Source organism: Lucilia sericata, unplaced genomic scaffold (genome assembly GCF_015586225.1).
Source record: "Lucilia sericata isolate MDLA Ls3-8-SP2 unplaced genomic scaffold, ASM1558622v1 Contig000158F_arrow, whole genome shotgun sequence".
Taxonomy (NCBI): Eukaryota; Metazoa; Arthropoda; class Insecta; order Diptera; family Calliphoridae; genus Lucilia; species Lucilia sericata.
The window spans coordinates 395147-416972 of NW_023994188.1; the positions used below are offsets into that span (position 1 = coordinate 395147).

The 21826-nt window shown below is 29.8% G+C and overlaps 1 protein-coding gene across 5 annotated transcripts in view; it reads left to right on the top strand.

The window, feature by feature from the left end:
- LOC119601335 (myb-like protein P) overlaps positions 1–5126 on the top strand; it is a 139573-nt gene extending 134447 nt beyond the window's left edge. For all 5 annotated transcript variants that reach the window (XM_037952183.1, XM_037952186.1, XM_037952184.1 and 2 more), the window contains exon 5: positions 3769–5126. In XM_037952183.1, the coding sequence (XP_037808111.1) occupies positions 3777–5111 (1335 nt within the window). In that variant the 5' untranslated portion in view covers positions 3769–3776 and the 3' untranslated portion in view covers positions 5112–5126. The remainder of the gene's footprint in view (positions 1–3768) is intronic.
- Positions 5127–21826: the final 16700 nt, after the last annotated feature.

A 21826-nucleotide genomic window follows, 5' to 3' on the forward strand; every position in this document is an offset into this window, starting at 1 on the left:
GGCCCTCTTCAAAAAATTTCTTTTACGCTCATTATTGGCGTAAAAATACGAGTATAGCAATGAAATTTGACATAAGTATGTCTTATACTAGCTAAAACCTTTCCAGCAAATTTTATGTGAATCAGTCCATAATTGACCCTACCCCCCATATAAGGCCCCCTTCAGAACACGACTTTAACGCTCATTATTTGCGTAAAAATACGAGTATAGCGATGAAATTTTACGAAGTAAGTTTTAAACGAGCCAGCACCTTTCCATCAAATATTTTGTGGACCGGTCCATAATTGACCCTACCCCCCATATAAGGTCCCCTCCATAAAATTACTTTAACTCTCATTACTGGCTTAAAAATACGAGCGATAAGATTTCACAGAAGTAAAGTTTATACGAGCCAAAATCCCTCTACCAAATTTTATGTGGATCGGTGAAATTTGACATAAGTATGTCTGATATAAGCTAAAACCTTTCCAGCAAATTTTATGTGGATCGGTCCATAATTGTCAATAGTTAAACCCCCATTAATGGACCTCTTTCAAATATATCCCTGATGTTCTCATTATCGACATATAATAATAAAATATTCAAAATATAAGTTTATTTATATAGCAGTGATTTGATGGTGGGTATAAAGATTCGGCATAGCCGAATATAACACTCTTACTTGTTAAAATTTAATTTTTAATTTTTTCAAATTGTATATGGCAACATTTATATAAAGCTCAGTATTTATTTTACCCAATTTTCTTCCCATAAAAGTACATATTTACTGTTTCCGGATACTCCATATTTGGGTACTTAAATAAATAATTTGAAAAAATTCAATTTCCAAGTTGTTAACTTAAAGATTATTGTTATTGGTCTGTTGTTTGGTTCGATTGGTTGGTTTTGCTTGATTGTATGGATGGGTAGTTAGTTGTTAGCTATAGTATGGACGGTGTTTCAACTATTTACATGTTGTTGTGCTCATATGTGGATAACTTGATTGTTAGGTTTGTTAGTTAGTTTTTTTGTGTACATGTGTTTTTTACTATTGCCCTCATCTTCACTAAAACGACAAAAAGAATTAGAAAAAAGAAAACTTCATGATTGGAAAATGTTGCATTCACATTTTTCCGAGGGTTTTTTGGGTTGCTAAAAAATTGAATATGGAGTTTCTTTAACTACAGTAGGGTTGAACGAGAGAGAGGAAACAGAAGGAAGAGGGAAAAGAAAGGGCGGAAAAGGGAGCAGGAAGGGAGAAAAGAAAGGGGGGACGAACGAAACGAAGAACGAACGAACGAACGAACTAACGAACGAACGCACGAACGAACGAAACGAACGAACGAACGAAAGAACGAACGAACGAACGAAACGAAACGAACGAACGAACGAAACGAACGAACGAACGAACGAACGAACGAACGAACGAACGAACGAACGAACGAACGAACGAACGAACGAACGAAGAACGAACGAACGAAACGAACGAACGAAAACGAACGAACGAAAACGAACGAACGAACGAACGAACGAACGAACGAACGAACGAACGAACGAACGAACGAAAAACGAACGAACGAACGAACGAACGAACGAACGAACGAACGAACGAACGAACGAAGAAGAACGAAGAACGAACAACGAACGAACGAACGAAGAACGAAACGAACGAACGCACGAACGAACGAACGAAGAACGAACGAACTAACGAACGAACGAACGAACGAACGACTAACGACGAACGAACGAACGAACGAACGAACGAACGAACGAACGAACCGAACGAACGAACGAACGAACGAACGAACGATAACGAACGAACGAACGAACGAAACGAACTAACGAACGAACGAACGAACGAACGAACGAACCGAACGAACGAACGAACGGATACGAACGAACGATAACGAAACGAACAGGAACGAACGGAACGAACTAACGAACGAACGTAACGAACGAACGAAACGAACGAACTAACGAAGAACCGAAACGAACGAACGAACGAAACGAACGAACGAACGAACGACCGAATACTACACGAACTAAACGAACGAACGTAACGAACGAACGAAACGAACGAACGAAAGAACGAAACGAACAACGAAACTAAGAACGAACTAACGAACGAACTAACGAACGAACGAAACGTAACGACAACGAACGAAGAACGACGAACGAACGAACGAACGAAACGAACGAACGAACGAACGAACGAAAACGAACGAACGAACGAACGAAACGAAACGAACGAAGAACGAACGAACGAACGAACGAACGAACGAACGAAACGAACGAACGAACGAACGAACGAACGAACGAACGAACGAACGAACGAAACGAACGAACGAACGACCGAACGAACGAACGAAACGAAGAACGAACGAACGAACGAACGAACTAACGAACGAAGAACGAACGAACGAACGAACGAACGAAGAACGAAACGAACGAACAACGAACGAACGAACGAACAACGAACGAACGAACGAACGAACGAACGAACGAAACGAACGAACGAACGAACGAACGAACGAACGAACGAAACGAACGAACGAACGAACGAACGAACGAACTAACGAACGAACGAACTAACGAACGAACGAACGAAACGAACGAACGAACGAACGAACGAACGAACGAACGAACAGAACGAACGAACGAACGAACGAAACTAACGAACGAACGAACGAACGAACGAACGAACAACTAACGAACGAACGAACGAACGAACGAACAACGAAGAACGAACTAACGAACGAACGAACTAACTAACGAACTAACGAACTAACGAACGAAACGAACTAACTAACGAACGAACAACACGAACTAACTAAAACTACTAACAAACGAACTAACTAACTAACGAACACTAACTAACTAAACTAACTAACTAACTAACTAACTAACTAACTAACTAACTAACTAACTAACTAACTAACACTAACTAACACTAACTAACTAACGAACTAACTAACTAACTAACTAACTAACTAACTAACACTCTTATTTGTCATTTGACACCGAATTTTGCATAGTAGAGTAAGCAGAAGTATTTATATATTTTTTTAAATGTGCTCCTTTGAAATTTTAAGTCCTTTTACAATGAAACAGGATCACTAAATAAAAAAATTGTGAACGCAGTTCTCTGTGTGTATAACATTTTTAGGAATAGAAAAATATGTGTATAAAATTTTTCGATTCCCTTGAGAACTATAAGGATATACGAAAAAATCAATTTTTATTTACTCATTCAATCAATGTAAAAAGAATAAATCCTTGTCTTTAAAAATTTTGAAAATTTTCTTTAAAAATATTACTCAAAGAATATTAAATTTACATATTTACAATCTCTTTCTTAGGCATTTTCCAGAGGCGTATAGAACAAACTATTCCTAAACATTTGTTTTATAAACCTTTGATATATTGTTATGAATAAAGCCCCTACAAGTTTAACTTCCATATTCATAAAAATTTATCAATGGTTTATAGAACAAATTTTGTATGAAAATTTGATTTATAAACCTTTGACAAAAGTTTATGAATAAGACCCTAAGAAAATACCGCAAAGTTTAACCTTTCATTTGATTTTCTTAACCGGAAGTCTGTTTGTTGATTTTCCCTTTTCATCTTTTTTATTATTTTTTTGTAAGCGTGTTATAAAGGTTGACTTTTTAATACATTTTTTTAGATTTAGATTTTATATGTGCCTCCTTTATTCCTTTCAATAGCCTTCAATAAAACTTTTCTTTTCATTCTTTTTTCTTTTGTTTTTTTTTTTTTTAATTTTAGGGCACAACATGGCCTCAGCACAGCTTCTTTATAATATCGATACAAAACCAAAAACAACAACTATTACTTTTACAAGAAAAACAAAATCAAATACTACAAAAACAACAACATCAGCAAAAGCAACAACAAAAACGAAAACAACGATTCAATCAACTATTGAACATCATTATAAAGAAAAACTATCAATATATTGTAACAAAACGGAAGTTAAGCGAAAACAAGAAGAAGAGGAAGATATCAGCGGAAATATTAGCAGCAGCAGGAAACAATACACAGACAGAAATTCCAACAAGTACACAACAAAACCTACAAACGTATTTCACAGCTCATGTCGAACTAAAACAAAAGAAGAGAGAGAAATTTTTATTAAAGAAAAAACTACATTCACGTACGACGCTAAAACGGAAAATTCTCCTAACGACGACGACATTGATACAAAAATTGTGTTCATCTCTCAGCAGCAACAACAACAAGAAGAACAGAAGCAAATATGGCCGGAAGCGAAAAAATGCTTTTGCTTCAAGTGCATGCAGGCAACAGAAGCTGCAGCAACAACAAAAACAACAGAACGATCTACAAACAGTTTGCCTACAGATGATGTTGTTGTGGGCCCTGCTGGTGGTGGTGTTCAACGGCAAGCAACAACTACAGTACTCAACAACATTGACAGCAATAAACTGTACGAGACAAATAGTAAAAGAAAATGTTGTCAATTTGTTTCCACAAACATCTACAGAAAAAACAACAGCAACAGGACAATACAACAACAACCAAAAAATTATCATAATTTTAATGATGATGATGATGTTTCTACACACGATTGTAAAGGAATTGAGGAGTTTAATATCCACACAAACAACAAAATCTACAACTACAACATCAACAACACAAAAATGCCTAACAACAACTACAACAATTTCATCCTTAAAAAATTTCTCTCAGCCTCAGGCCTTTCAGAAAATAACAATTTTCTGTCAAAAACTTCAAATGAAACTACAAAATGCTGCCAAAGAAATGTTGCTAAACAATGTTGCCACAACTATAATAAAAAACATAAAACTAAAACATCAACAATATCTTTTGTTAGCAACCAACAAAATCAAATACATCAACAACAAAAACAACAACAACAACGAAATTTCTGTTATAAAACCAAATTTTCTAAAACTACAACACATCAACTACAACAGCAGCAACAACAAAATTTTACAACATTTTCTTCTACTACGACTATTACAAAATTCTATCGAGATTTGCAAAAAATGTCCAAATATTTTTTATCACTTTTGGTCATTTTCAATATGCTGCCATTATTTTATGCAGGTAAGTCTCTTTTCTCTTGATTGATTTTCTTTTTAAATTGATTAAATATAAATCTTAAAGAAAATTTATCTATTTATAAGTATAATAAATTTTCAGTCAATTTATTTTCTTATAAACAAATAAGTTGAGAAGCCATCAAATACAACCAATAGTACAACACAAATTTCTATTTAACCAGTATAAATTTATTTGGTTTAGCTTGAAAATGTTTAACAAATTTGTAATTATTTTGAATTTAAAAATATGAATTCTTAAGAAATCTTAACGGCTTCATTGTTTACTAGGGTAATTAATAATTCGGGTTTTTGGATTATTCGGTTTATTCGACAAATAATTATTTGAGGTTTTATGTTAGCCGGTTTGAGGTTTTATGTTAGCCGCTTAATAATCGGATAATTCAAAATTATTCGGTTAATCGAATAAAAGTTAAATGGATGTTTTTTTATTAATTTTATTGTTTTTACAATATTTTTTTCTTATAATCCAGAAAATGATAATTTTCAATTATTTTGAGTTCAATTCTATGTAATTTTTTTAATTATTATTTTTCAAATATTAGAAATTATTTATTCTCCTTAAAATCCCCTGGATATTACCTTTCTGAAGGGGGCTTTGTATGGGGGCTAGGGTCAAATGAAGTCGAAATTTCGAAATTCGGCAAGGTAATTAATCAAGGCTTGTATAAAACTTAGTTGTGCGAACTTTCATCGAGATACATCTATATTATGCATAATTATAAGCTCAAAAGCCATTTTCGTATGGTTCAGTTGTATGAGGGCTAGGTTAATTAATGTACCAATTTTAACCATTTTCAATAGCCTTCATCATTGGCTCAAAACAAACGTAAATTCGTTAAATCGTTAAATCGACTCAGAAAGTGATTCTAATAGTTTAATGCGTTACAAATATCGGCACAAACGCATAATACCCTTCCCATTATAGTGGTGTAGGGTATAAAAAATTTGGTAATTTACATAGTTAAGAATTTAACTCAAAAGTAGGTAAATCAGAATCATAAAATAAATTTTCTTCATTATTGAAAAATAATTAAATTAAAGGAAGAAAATTTATTATAAAGATATTGAATTTTGTATGAAATATATATCAGTTCTACTGTTAAAAAGTAAGTTTTTATTAATCGGTTATTTGATAGAAATTATTCGGTTTATTCGTTATTCGCAATTTGTCATTTTTAATTTATTCGAACGATTAATCGACAAAAATTCATCGATTAACCGATCGACGATTAATCGTTTGAATACCCTATTGTATACCCAAGAAAGTAAGAAACTATACGAATTAATGTACCGATATTAATAACATTTTGTAGACCGATTTTGGTTCATATAAAACTTGTTTATATAGAATATCATCTTTGTATGCCAGTATTTAGCGTTAAAGTAATTTTATAATGGGAACCGTATATGGGCGGTAGGGTCAATTATAGACCGAAGGGGAACTTATATGGCTGGGTAAGGTCATTTATGAGCCGTTCTTGTGTCGAATTTCATCGCTATACTCTTACATTTAAAACAATAATGAGCGTTAAAGTCATTTTCTGAAAGGGGTCTTATATGGGGGTGGGTCAATTATGGACCGATCCTCATTAAGTATGGTAGAGAGATTTTAAATCATATGACACTTATTTATGTCAAATTTCAACGCTATACTTTTACTTTTAAAACAGTTATGGCGGTTAAAGCTATTTTTCGGGGGGCCAATTGTATGGTGGCTTCATCAAATTTTGCACGAAGGACTTTAATATTTATCTGAAATTTTTTTAGAAAACAGGGCGGACTTTCATCTACGGGGGCTTGGAGTCCCCATATAATATAATTTTTAGAGAATAAAGGGCGGACTTCCATTAAAAATTAAAATTAAAAATGTATCCAGACAAAAAATAACGTCCGCCCGTCATCATAACGAACACTATAGAGCCTATCTAAGAGAATTACTCTTGATAGTTCTTAACTTGTAAATGTGGTATTTTTTGGATTTACCTTCAAACATTTGTACAATATAAATTTATTCAAAGTATTGATCATTCTTAGCTATGACCATTTCCTATCATTCCGGCAACATTTGGATTCAGCACCAATATAAGTGCTCACCTTTTGAGGGCTAAAACGAAACAATCCAGTTTCGAATGCCCTTTTCTTAAGTGAAGTGTATACCAAAGAGAGCGTTACGTATTGATCGAAATTAATGGTATTCGGATGGGGCAAGGTCTGGACTACCAAGCGGGTGAGGTAAAATTTCCCAAACATTCATTTTTAACAGGTATTACAACATCTGGCCGACCATTGCAATGACGTACATATATTATGGCCGTTTAAAGGCCAATGTTCGCTTCCAACGCATCATTATTGCATTCGATAGAAATTGTCTTTAATGATCTGGTCCGGTTTCTATAGCTCGTAATAGATAAAATCATTTCGGTACCAACAAATACTGAGCAACAAGGTTATTTTGCTTTGGTATTCATAAGCTTCGGGTTATAGTAATGGATCAACTTTTCATCCCTGTAAAGATTTGATAAAAAATTATTATGGAGTTATATGTTGATTTCAGTAGCTTCCGCGAATGATGCTTTGTTGGCTTATTTTCGAAACAAAAGAGAAACTTTGTTGTTAACAAATAATTGACAGATATGTATGTTTCCTTCAAAATGTCATACTTAAATAAAAAAACAAGTAAGAAATTATAGTCGGGCGAGGCCGACCATATGATACCCTACACCAATTGCGAATATTAAATGTGATTAATTTCAATAATGAAGCATTTCTGTTAATCTTATATAGGTTCCAAATAATGCCTGTTCATGTTCGGTTGTATGCTGACTAGGAGAAATAAAAGACCGATTTCAATCATTTTCAACAGCCATCGTCAGTGGATCCAGAGAATAGTATGTGAACCATTTTAACAAATCATATTCAAAATTGCTATCTGTTGCGTGCACACAAGGTTTACTCGGTCACAAAGACGTACATAGCTTAATAAGGACAAATATTTTTGAGTGTTACAAACATCATCACATTGTGACGACTTTTGGATAGATAGTAGTATATTAGACGTAGTTAAAAGATAAACGGCCGAAATCGGAAGGTCCGGATGTATGGGGGCTAGGGCAGAAATTGAGCCGATCCTTATAAAATGTATTATTGGGAATTATCTATATACATATATAAAAATGAATGTGTGTTTGTTTGTATGTTTATATGTTTGTATGTTTGTGTGTTTACATGTTTGTATGTTTGAACGTTATAGACTACTATACGGCTGAACCGATTTTCTTTAAATTTTCACTGCACATTCCTGTATGTCTGGCAATAGGCTACTTTTTATTTCCGATCATGGCGAAAAATGACAGTGTTATTTATAATTATATCAAACTTAGTTGTGCCAATTTTTAGGAAGATAGTAGCATATATATCGTCGTTAAGAGCTAAAAGGCCCAAATCGGTAGGTCCGGTTGTATGGGGGCTAGGGTAAAAATTGGTCCGATCCTTATAAAATTTAATGTCGACATTTATGTTTATATAAAATCTATTTGTGGCAAATTTCATCGTGATATTAGTGTTTAAGTGAATTGTGGACATTCAAGTCATTTTCTGAAGGGGATTTTGTATGGGGGATAGGGTCAAATATTACCCGATCATTATAAAAATCGACAGTGTTATTTATAATTATATCAAACTTAGTTGTGCCGATTTTTGGAGAGATAGTAGTATATTTGACAAAGTTATGAGCTAAAAGGCCCAAATCGGAAAGTCCGCTTATATGGGGGCTAGGGTAAAACTTGGTCCGATCCCTATAAAATTTATTGTTGGGAATTATATTTATTTAAAACTCATTTGTGCCAAATTTCATCGTGATACTAGTGTTTATAAGTGAATTGGGGACATTCAAGTCATTTTCTGAGGGGGACTTTGTATGGGGGCTAGGGTCAAATAATGCCCGATCTTTACGAAAATCACTAGCATTATTAAGATATATATAAAACTAAATTTTTCCATTTTTTGTAGAGATAGTAGATCATTTAACATAATTATGAGGTCAAAAGCCCTATTCGGGGGGTCCGGTTGTATGGGGGCTAGGTGAAATAATGGACCGATTTCAACCATTTTCAATAGCGTTCGTCCTTGGACCAAGAGAAGTGTATGTTCCAAATTTCATCAAATTATCTCAAAAATTGCGACCTGTAGAGTGCGCACAAGGTTTACATGGACACACAGACAGACAGACAGACAGACAGACAGACAGACAGACGGACGGACGGACGGACATAGCTCAATCGACTCAGGAAGCGATTCTGAGCCGATTGGTATACTTTAAGGTGGGTGTAGGACCAATATTTTTGGGTGTTACAAACATCAGCACAAACGCATAATACCCTCCCCACTATAGTGGTGTAGGGTATAAAAAACGGTTGTAACTATATTCTATTGGAACTCTATAAAATCTATCATCACCCAAAATACTCTAAACCTAATGGGTTCATACAATTTATCCCTTTTTAGAATAAAAAAATATAATGAAAAAATAATAGATTCTTATTTCGTTTTTCAGAATTTATCAAAAAATTTCAAAAATTCCAATTATGAATAGCATTGAAATTTTGTCTTCTTATACAATTTTAAATGCAAGTTGTAGAGATCGCAAGGACATCAAATGAATACATTATTTTAAACATCTATATATAATTTAAGAAAAACAACAAATTCTAGTTTTATTATTTCAAATAATGTTGTTGTTGTTGCATTTTTCGTTGTGGTTTTTGGGTGTATGTAATGAAATCGATTGATATACGTTTTAAATTTAGTTTTCATGAATTTCAATATTTTTATTGAAAGGAGTCTTGAGTTAAGTGAGTGTGTTTGTGTGGGTATGAATATTTATGTATTTGTAAGTAAGTGAAAATCATCATGACAATACATTTTATCATACATATACTGAACATTGTATATAATAATTTATTTTGTGGTATTCAATCAGTCACACAGATGTTATACATTCATACTTATATTTATTAGGGTGGTATCAGTTCATTGGAATCAAAAATATGTGTATCAATGTTTTTTAACTAAAATTAAAATGTGGGTTGTTAATAAAGTAAAACAAGTATGAATGTATAGTCGAGCAAGACCGACACCACACAAAGTATACAGACGTTTAAAAAAGTTTTAAATCAGATGTTGTCCAGCTTTTGTGAAACTTGTGCATGAAGAGATATATAAATTACAGCTAAAAAAATAGTGAAATTTGTGTTGAAAGAGATAGAAATAGTTTTTTGCTCGTGACGCCTCTGTATATCCTGTGCCGACCATATGATACCCCACACCAGTGAGTATGTTAAAAATGTGGATTATTCTTTTAATAATAAGGCATTTAAATTGTTATTTACCTTAATTCCACAATATTTTTCAATTTGTAAATATGTGCCTATCCTCCTAGTCGAAAGAAGGGCATCAAATTGTTTTGCAAATACGAACTGTTGCGTGTGCACAAGCTTTACATGGACACACAGACAGACAGACCGGCGGACGGATGGACGGACATAGCTAAATCATCTCAAAAATTGATTCTATGCCGATTGTGGTGTATGAACAATATTTTTAGGTGTTAGAAACATTATTACAAACGCATAATACCCTCCCCACTATATTGGTGTAGGCTTTCATATTTTAAACATACATACATATGTATTTGAAAATTTTGTTTTTGTGGCGCCTTACTAATGCTTTTATACATATATACATTGGATGGCTTGTTTGTGTGTGTGTGAATGCTTTGTTTAAACAAAGCATTCCTGTTAAGAATTTTCGTAGAACAGGAATGATGATAAAATTAATGAAATTAACTTCAATGTTAAATACAAAAGCGTAAATTGCTTTCAAATTTGATTTAAGCGTAAATAAATGTTATTAATGCAGAAATAAGCCTTTACTTTACACATACACAAACTTTGCCTATCTATATCTATACATATGTATGCATATATATATATACATATATATATATTAGGGTGGTCCCGTTTGTTTTTATTTACGGTGGTATTCCCACCGTAAATAAAAGTTTGGTTCATTCTATGTAGAAGTTTAAAAACTAAAAATTGTTTAATATTTTTTAATTCATATTTAAATTTTTGATAGTCCTTTCATATTGTATGAAAATTGTGTAAATTGTCTTTGTAATAAATATGGAAAAAAATCATAAAAACCTTAAAAAAGGCACTTTTTCCTAAATGTTGGCGACAGGACAAACAATTTGAGATATGTTATCTAAGAATGAACTAAATATTTATTTAGTTTATACATATTATTTAATATATACATATATATTAACATTTTAATATAAATATTTTCCTTCTATATATACATATGATATAAACGAGTGGTGTTACTGACTGACTGATTCATCATCGCACAGCCCAAAAGGGCTGAACCTAGAATCATGAAATTTTGACAGTAGATGTGTTTTAATATTAGTGATACAAGAAAAATTTTAAATGCACATGTATCTACTTCTAAAATAAGCAAATGGGTACTTTTTTGAACTTCGTACTTTTAAGGGGTGAAAATGTGTAACAAAGGTGATTTTGGTACCATTTTTGGCCTTTTATAACTTTTTAACTAATAAACAAAATAACATTTTTGTAAATACTTTGAATATATCTCCCAAAATTAGGAGATACCTGTTTCGTACTTTTTTAAAATTCAGTCTTTTTTGGGTGTAAAAGGGAGAAAATTGTATTTATGGTACTTTTTTTAGCACATTAAGAAAACTTTTTCGTTTTATTGAATTATTCCTATTCAATTACGGACTAACTCTGTAATATTTATTGTAATAAAATTTTTGCCATTTCACTGGGGAAAAAGTACCAAAAAGGGAAAAAACGGGAAATTTAATTTTATTCAAACTCATTGAGCCAATTTTTATAAAATTTCAAAAAGTAGTTTATTTACTCACACAAAATTAGCTGTTAGTATATTATTCGAGTAATTTGTTTGCTACTTTTTGAAAGCACAATTTTTCTGTAACAAATGAATGCAGATTTGAATCGTTTGAGTTTTATCTAAATACATTTTGTAAACTTAATTCTCGAAAAAGTATAAGCCAAAAAGGGGAAAAATTGTACTCTTTTTAATAGTACTTTCCACTTAGGTAAAATTTATTCCACTTTTGGTACTTTTTCTTTCTTCAAATGATACTCTTTGTATGTTCTTTAATATGAATTCAAAACACATGATTATTAAACATACACGGTCCTCATTGAATAAAATCCTTTAAGAGGGAACTTTTTAGTACTTTTTATCTCATAAATGGTACTTTTTTAATTTTCTAAAATATACAACCTAGGAACATTAATTTTAACATACATGGTCTTGACTGAGTAATATTCTGTAAGTGGGTACTCTTTGGTAATTTTCCATTCTTCAAATGGTACCTTTTGGTTTCTCTATAATGGTTAACCGAAACACACGGTCCTTATTAAATGAGAATTTATTGAGAGAGATTTTTGTACTTTTTTGTTTTTCCGATGGTATTTTTTGATATTTTTACGATATTGAACATAGAAATATATAATTTAAAATATAAGGACCTTATTGAATGAGAATCTACTGAGAGGGTCTTTTGGTCTTTTTCATTCATCAAATTATATTTTTTGAATTGTCTATAATATTGAAGACAGAAACATAAAATTTTTGTTTAAATAAGAGGTATTTTATAGTAATTTTTTTCAAATAGTAATTTCGAAATTTTCTATAATGTGGAAGCTAAACGAATGAAACTAAAAATACAAGATTCTTCCTGAATGCGAATTTATTCATGTGATATTGAACGCAAAAACTGAAACATTAAAAAAACTTTAAATCAATTTTAATTTCCTATAAAAGTAAACAAAATTTTGTATGTATTTAATTTTGGTTAGGGTAGCGAAGCACCCAGGGTATGCTAGTTATATATAAGGATCCAGTTAATAATTATTTTGTCTGCTACAATTTTAACTTTTTCTTCGTTTTATAATTACTAAAAAATATTTAAAAACATTTAAATTTATAATTTAACAGGATATTTTCATGAAAATTAACATGAAAACAGCAGATCAACTGAATTATAAACAATTTTTTATGTACAGTTAATCAAGCGTACAACGATATAAAAGACGAATATTTGAAAAAATAAGTTCTTCCTTCAACATAACTTTATTTTTCCAACGGATACTTAATATTTAATTCTGTACGAATTAAATATTAAGTATACATATAATTAAATCAAAAACACTTGTTCGATACTATTGTAAAATTAAATCTATTGTCAGTGTATTAAATTTTGCATATTAATTATTCAAACATTCTACTAAGTATTTAACCATAAATTTCTCTAAATTTACATATTACACAAACCCCTTTCTCATTAACACTTACATAGATTTTATGTTAACAGCGGAAAGCATTAACTAAATATTTCATGTGATAATTACCATAAACGCTAGAAGTTAATTTTCAACTAATGTCCTTGGAGAGCGGTACGGCCTTAGGGATTTGTTAATGTTAGCAACACAATGTCAGAACCATATTAACAAAGCCTGCAGTGTTTAGTTTATACTTGATTTAACTTGTTTTCTTAACAAAATAAAAAAACATATAAATAATTTATGAAACCAAACATTAACAAAAAGTTTTGGTTTTGTTTACAAAATATAAAAGGGTGTTAAGACCATTTATCTACAATAACATTAAAAAATAATAATTATAAAAAAAATAGCCAAAAGCTAATAGAAACTCAAACTAACTTGAATATTTCAAACAAAATTTTAAATACTACTTAGTCTTTAGCTAAAACTTGTCGCAAAAGTTTAAAAATCTTTTTATTTTTCCAACTACTTACCAACCAAATAAAAGCTTGTCTATTGTGTAGTTATTTTTATTTATTTTTTTTTTTTTTTGTTATTGCTGTCTTAAGCCACTGCTGCTGCTGTTTATTTAATAATGACTGTTAGCATTTATTTTAAATCCCATTTGGCTGTTATCCATCCACTTTTCTCAATTGTTTGCTGAGACATAGCGAAATACAAATAAAAGTTGATCCGTTGCTTAAATTGTTGTTATTTATATTTTCTTTAACATTTCAAATGTCAGCCAAATAATACAATTAAAGCTAAAAAGGAAATATAAGAAAAGGCGCAAAAGCTTTAATTTTAAAAATTGTATAATAAAAGTCATTTGTTTTTTATTTGTTCTCAAAAATGCTCTTTAACAGCTTTAAATGAAATTCAATCACAAATATCATGAAAGGATAAAACGTTTTTTTTTGTTCGTTTATTACCCTCGGCACCATTTTAAATGACCAACAAAGTTTTTTTATTCTAGCTTTGTTTTTTCTTTAAGAGTGAACAAAAAAATTTTAAATGTTATATAAATTATTAAAGCTTTTTAAACCTTTTGATCTGTGGATATTATTATGAGTATCAGGATAATTTTAAAATGTGTTTTATAGGGAATTCGTTCAATTATGGACCGAATTTTTCAGAATTCCAGAGTGCGACTAATTTGTAATAACAAATATTTTTTTAAATTTATCTTGCATTACTTGGTTTTAAAGCAATTTATTGACAATAAAAAAAATTTCCATATGAGGATGATATAGGACGCAAGCTCATTTATGGACCAATCTTTCAGATGCTTGGTCGATAAATAAATTTTGGTTTATAAAAAAATTTCAAATTTCATCACTCTACTTGTAATTTTAAGCCAATTATGAACTTTAAAGTCAGTTTCTGAAGGATCGTAATATAAGAACTAAGGTGATATGTGGACCTATGCTGCCCAAATACAGAATATTTGTGGAAAAAGTGTGTATAGTGTGTGTGTATATATAGACAAAGTGCGTATAACAGTTTGTTTCTATAGAAAATATTGTAATATTTTTTCTGCAAAAAAACATTATAATAATAATAATAATAATAATAATAATAATAATAATAATAATAATAATAATAATAATAATAATAATAATAATAATAATAATAATAATAATAATAATTATATATAGACTAGCTGTATATATCAGTTTTCTTCTATAGAAAAAGGTATGAACAACACTTTTTAATATAGACAAAGTATGTGTAACAGTTTTTCTATAAAAACATTTGTGTTTAATAGTTTTTTTATATAAGAATTTATGTATATAACAGTTTATAAATGTATTTTTTTAAAGTGCGTTTTTTCCATAGAAAATAGTGTGTATAACAGTTTTCTTATAGAAAATAGTGTGTATGCATTTTTTTATAAAGAAAAGTTTGTATAAGAGTTATTTTAAGTGTGTATAACAGATTTTCCTAAAAAATAGTGTATAACTGTTCTTTCTATTGAAAAAGTTGAAAAGTGTATAAAAGTTTTTTTCTATGGAAAAATTTATAAGTTGTTTTTATAGAAAAAGGTATGTATAACGTTTTTTCTATAAATAAGAGTGTGTATGACAGTTTTGTTTCTGTAAGAATTCATGCAAAACTGTTTTTTTTTTTTTTTGAAAAATAAAAATAGTGTATAACAGTATTTTCTTTTTAAGGAGAATAATTTGTATAACAGTTTTATATAGACAAACTGTATATAACAGTTTCATCCAAAAAAAAAAAAACAGTATGTATAACAGTTTTTTTCTATAGAAAATATTGTAACATTTTTTCTACAAAAACAGTATAACAGTTTTTGTATAGACAAACTAAGTATAACAGTTTTCTTCTATAGATAAATTAGGTGTAACAGTTTTTCTATAAAAACATGTGTGTATAACAGTTTTTTATACAATAGTTTAGGTATATCAGTTTTATTTATAGAAAAACTGTTTATAACAACATATTTAGTGTTTATGGCAGTTTTTCTATAAAGAAAAGTTTGTATAACAGTTTTTAAAGTGTATGTAACAGATTTTCCTAAAAAAGAGTATATAACTGTTCTTTCTATAGAAAATGTTAGAATTATAGCTTATTTTATAGAAAAATAGGTCTAATTGATTTTTCTATAGAAAAATTTGCATACACAGTTATTTCTATAGAAAAAAGTTTGTATAATAGTTATTTTTATCGAAAAGAAATTGTGTATAGTAGTTTTTTTTTTATAGAAAACATATATATAACAATTTTTATATAGAAAAGAGTATGTATAACAGTTTTTCTTATGCAACACTTTTTTCTATAGATAAAAGTGTATAAAACTGTTTTTTCCAGAGAAAAAGTTTTTTCCATACAACAAGTTTGTATAACAGATTTTTTTCCATACAACAAGTCTGTATAACAGTTTTCCCACACAACAGGTCTGTATAACCGTTTTTCCTTTTTTCTTTGCGCCACCTTACTATTTATTCATTTCATCTTTTCAAATATTGTAAAGCGATTAACAAAAGATATTAACATTTTTTCGTTAGCATTAAAACATTTTCTTTCAATTAATTTAAAAAGCATAACTTTTTAAGTAAAAATATCAATTACATGTCATTACATAAAATTAAATGTAATATTATCTATTTTCCTTCATTTAAATAAATAAACATATAAAGAGATAGGAAAACATTTTCTCTTTCGTTGCCATTAATATTTAAAATGGCTTAAAAGCAGCTGAATTTTTTAAACATAAAGCAAAAAATGTAATTTAATTTTACTTCAAAGTTTAAAAAAACCTTAATTTTCTAAAAAATTTCCACTGTTGTTAGAAACGATGTTGACTAAATTTATTTAAGTCTTAATTTGCCTTTAAAATATCATTATCCCTCCCACAACATTTAACGGAAAACGGTTGGCAAAGACAAAGAAAAATCAAACGGATAAAAAACTAATGTATTTAACAAATGTTTAACAATGATTTTCCTTATTGTCTTTCATTGTTATAATAAGTAAAGCAGTAAAAGAAAAACACCGCAAAAATCTCTAAGAAATACATTTACAAACAACTAAATACACGTAAAACCAACTTGAAACCAACCAACCATCCCATCACCACCATCATCATTTTCATTATTCTGTGTTGTTTTTTCATTACTGCTTAAAACTGCTTATCAGCAAAATAATAAAAACAGGTTTTTGTTGTTGCCGCATCCTTAAACACACACACACTCAGTGTTCTTACAAAACCCAGTTAAATTGTCTAATTTCTAATTTCAAGTTTTCTTTTGTAATTTTACCAACATTGCATTTAATGTTGTCTTATAACTAAACTTGATTATTGTTGTTATATTTTAAAGCTTAAATTGTATTTTCTTTAGCCTTCATAGCAAAATAACAAATACTGTTAGAATTCATTCACAAAACTAAAAATGTCCTGTTAACTGTTGATTACTTTATTACTTTGCTCTCTTATCCTGTCTATTTCTGTAACTTTCATTTATGAAATTTTGAGATTTACAGCAAAGTATAGTAACTATAAAGCTTTTTGTTTTTATTAAAATAAAGCTTTCTTTGTATAATTGTTTGGTTTATCCTGCAAACTTAAAATAAATCTCTATAATGTGTTATTTCTTATTTTATTTTCATTAATTTTTTAACATTTAATTGACTGTTTTAATTATAACAAGTTAGAGTGCTATATTCGGCTGAGCCGAATCTGAAATACCCTCCACCAGCTACTTTTATATTAATACTTTTCTAATTGATCAAATATGTGTATAAATAAGTCTTCTCATGTCTTAAATAGAAAAAATCCCAAGATTTGAACAGCTTAAATCTATTACAATTCCAAGATTTATTGAACATTACAAACGCCAGTTTCTTTATATTTTTATAGCGCTTAGCGATATTTAGTAATTTGCATGTATACATGTGTGTGAAAGATTAAAGGATTTTCAAAATACATACATATAATTTTGATCGACACAAATTGATAATGCAACTAGTTAAATACGATTAAAGCGCTTTTTGAGGCAGGACCTAGTATGGGAGATATGACCAATTATAGACCGATCGTAAAAAATTCTTTAAGCAAAATTTCTGTATATAAAAGCTATATTTCAGTCAAATTTTGCATCTATATCGTAATTTAGTAATAAGTAATGTGTGTTTATGTGATTTTCTTAAGTTAACCTTGTATGGGACCAACCGCACCCATGTTATGAACTGATCGTGAAAAAAATCTTGAAATAGAATTTTTGTAAATAAAACTAATATTTGTGCCAAATTTTGTCAATAGCTTTATTTGGTAATGAGTAATGTGCGTTTAAGAGATTTTCGTAAAAGGACCTTGTATATGAGCTATGACCAATTATGTATATAAAGACAAAATTTCAAAATTCTGTATCTATATCATTATTTGGTAACGAATATTGTACATTTAAGTGATTCTCTGGAGAGCTATGACCAAATATGGACCCATCGTAAAACAATTTTATAGTTTAATTTATGTATATAAGAGCAATATTTTTGCTAAATGTATGGATATCAATATTTGGTAATGAGTGATTTTCGGGAGGGAACCTTGTATCTGAGCTATGACCAAGGGTGGACCGATCGTGAAAAAATTTTGAAATAACAAAAGTAGTATTTATTCGAAATATTTATATGGGTATCACTATTTGGTAATGAGCTATGTGCCTTTAAGTGTTTTTCAGAAAGGGACCTTGTATGGGAACTATGATCAATTATGGACCGATAGGAAAACGATTTCACAGTAATATTTCTGTGCATATAAGCAATACTTGTACCAATTTTTATATGATTATCTTAATTTAGTAATGAGTTATGCGCGTTTAAGTGATTTTCGGAAGGGGACCTTGTATGGGAGCTATGACCAATTATGGACCGATCGGGAAAAACTTTCACAGTAATATTTCTGTGCATATGAGCAATATTTGTACCAAATTTATATGGATATCTTAATTTAGTGATGAGTTATGCGCGTTTATGTGAATTTCACAGTAATATTTTTCTGTATATGAGCAATACCTGTATCAAATTTTATAAGGATATCTTAATTTAGTAATGAGTTATGCGCGTTTAAATGACTTTCGGGAGGGTACCTTGTATGGGAGCTATGACCAATTATGGGCCGATCGGAAAAAAATTTCACAGTAATATTTTTGTGCATACGATCAATACTTGTACCAAATTTTATATGGATATCTTAATTCTGTAATGAGTTATGTGCGTTTAAGTGATTTTAGGGAAGGGGACCTTGTATGGGAGCTATGACCAATTATGGACCGATCGGAAAAAAATTTCACAGTAATATTTCCGTGCATATGAGTAATACTTAGACCTAATTTTATATGGATATCTTAATTTAGTGATGAGTTATGCGCGTTTATGTGATTTTCGGGAGGGGACCCTGAATAGAAAGCTATGACCAATTATGGACCGATCGGGAAAAACTTTCACAGTAATATTTCCGTGCATATGAGTTATACTTGTACCAAATTTTATATGGATATCTTAATTTAGTAATGAGTTATGCGCGTTTAAGTGATTTTCGGGAGGGGACCTTATATGGGAGCTATGTCCAATTATGGCCCGATCCAGAAAATTTTCTCTGAATGAATTCTATTGACATAAGATTTTAATTTGTAAAATTTTGTGAAGATATCGACATTGTGACGGAAGTTATTAACAAAAAACACTTTTCCGGGAATATGTACTTTTGTATGGGAGGTATACGAAATTGTGGACCGATTCCGGCAATTTTCAGTAGGGATCAAGCTCTTCTGAAGAAATGAATGTATGGTGATTTTCATGGAATTATCTTGCGAAAATTACATCAGAATGTGAAAAAAATGCTTATATTTTTCGAGGTTGTTTTAAATTTTGATTCATAACTTTTCCCGGTGTGAACCGATTTGGCTTATTTTCAATACCAAACAACTTAGGAAAATGAAGAACATTTTTGGTGAATTTGGTTAAACTCTATTGCTTCATTTTATCGTCAGCGTGTTTTACACAGACAGACGGACATAGCTAAATCGACTCAGAATTTGATAAGCACCCAGAATATATATACTTTGTTGGGTCTCTGATGAATATTTCTTGGTGTTACACACGGAATGACAAAGTTATATATACCCTCTATCACCACTGATGGTGGTGGAGGGTATAATAAGTTTAATAAGAATTTGTCATCTTCCTTTTCTTATACAAATATAGTTTCCGGTAATTAGGAAAGTTTAGGGCGGTGAAATTTTTAAGGGAAATTAGTTCATAATTATTTGTTTAAACTTTGTGTTTTTCTTTATCTAAAGAGGAACTTGCGTATTAAAGTTTTTTCTATAGAAAACATTGTGTATAACTGTTTTTTCTGTAGAAAAATTTGTGTATAACAGTTTTTTACACAGAAAAATTTATGTATAATATTTTTTTTTTCTATAAAAAAAGTCTTATAAAATATTTTTTTTTCTATAAAAAAAAGTCTTATAAAATATTTTTTTTTTTTCTATAAAAAAAAATCTTATATAACAGTTTTTCCATAGAAAAAATTGTGTATAAAACAAGGATATATAACAGTTTTTTGCTCTAGAAAATGATAAACAGTTAATTTTATAGAGAAAAATGTAAAATTCTTTCTATAAAAACATTTATACAAACATTTTTTTAATATAGAAAAACCTGTTATACACACAGAAAATAGTGTGAATGACAGTTTTTCTAAAGAAGATTTTATACAACTGTTTTTCTTCACAAAAAAGCTTGTAAAACACTATTTTTAAGAAAAAAGTGAGTATAATAGTTTTTATATAACAGTTATTTTTCTAAAAAAGTGTATATAACAGTTTTTCCTTTAGAAAAAAAGTTTGGATAATAGTTTCTTTTATAAAAAAATGTGAATAATAGATTTTTCTATAGAAAAATGTGTTTATACAGTTATTTACATAGAAAAAAGTTTCTATAGAAATCAATTTTTAATGATAATGTTTTCTATAAAAAAGAGTTTTATAACAGTTTTTTTCCTTTAAAATATTTTGTATAACAGTTTTTCTATTGAAAAATTTGTGTATAACAGCTTTCTATTTGGCTATTCTTAAAGAACAATGTATATGGATTTTTCTAGGGAAAAAAACGAGTATTTATAGTTTCATATAGACAAATGTTTGTATAACAGTTTTTCTAGAAAATTACATCAGAATGTGAAAAAAATGCTTATATTTTTCGAGGTTGTTTTAAATTTTGATTCATAACTTTTCCCGGTGTGAACCGATTTGGCTTATTTTCAATACCAAACAACTTAGGAAAATGAAGAACATTTTGGGTGAATTTGGTTAAACTCTATTGCTTCATTTTATCGTCAGCGTGTTTGACACAGACAGACGGACATAGCTAAATCGACTCAGAATTTGATAAGCACCCAGAATATATATACTTTGTTGGGTCTCAGATGAATATTTCTTGGTGTTACACACGGAATGACAAAGTTATATATACCCTCTATCACCACTGATGGTGGTGGAGGGTATAATAAGTTTAATGAGAATTTGTCATCTTCCTTTTCTTATACAAATATAGTTTCCGGTAATTAGGAAAGTTTAGGGCGGTGAAATTTTTAAGGGAAATTAGTTCATAATTATTTGTTCAAAACTTTGTGTTTTTCTTTATCTAAAGAGGAACTTGCGTATAAAAGTTTTTTCTATAGAAAACATTGTGTATAACTGTTTTTTCTGTAGAAAAATTTGTGTATAACAGTTTTTTACACAAAAAAATTTATGTATAATATTTTTTTTTCTATAAAAAAAAGTCTTATAAAATATTTTTTTTTTTCTATAA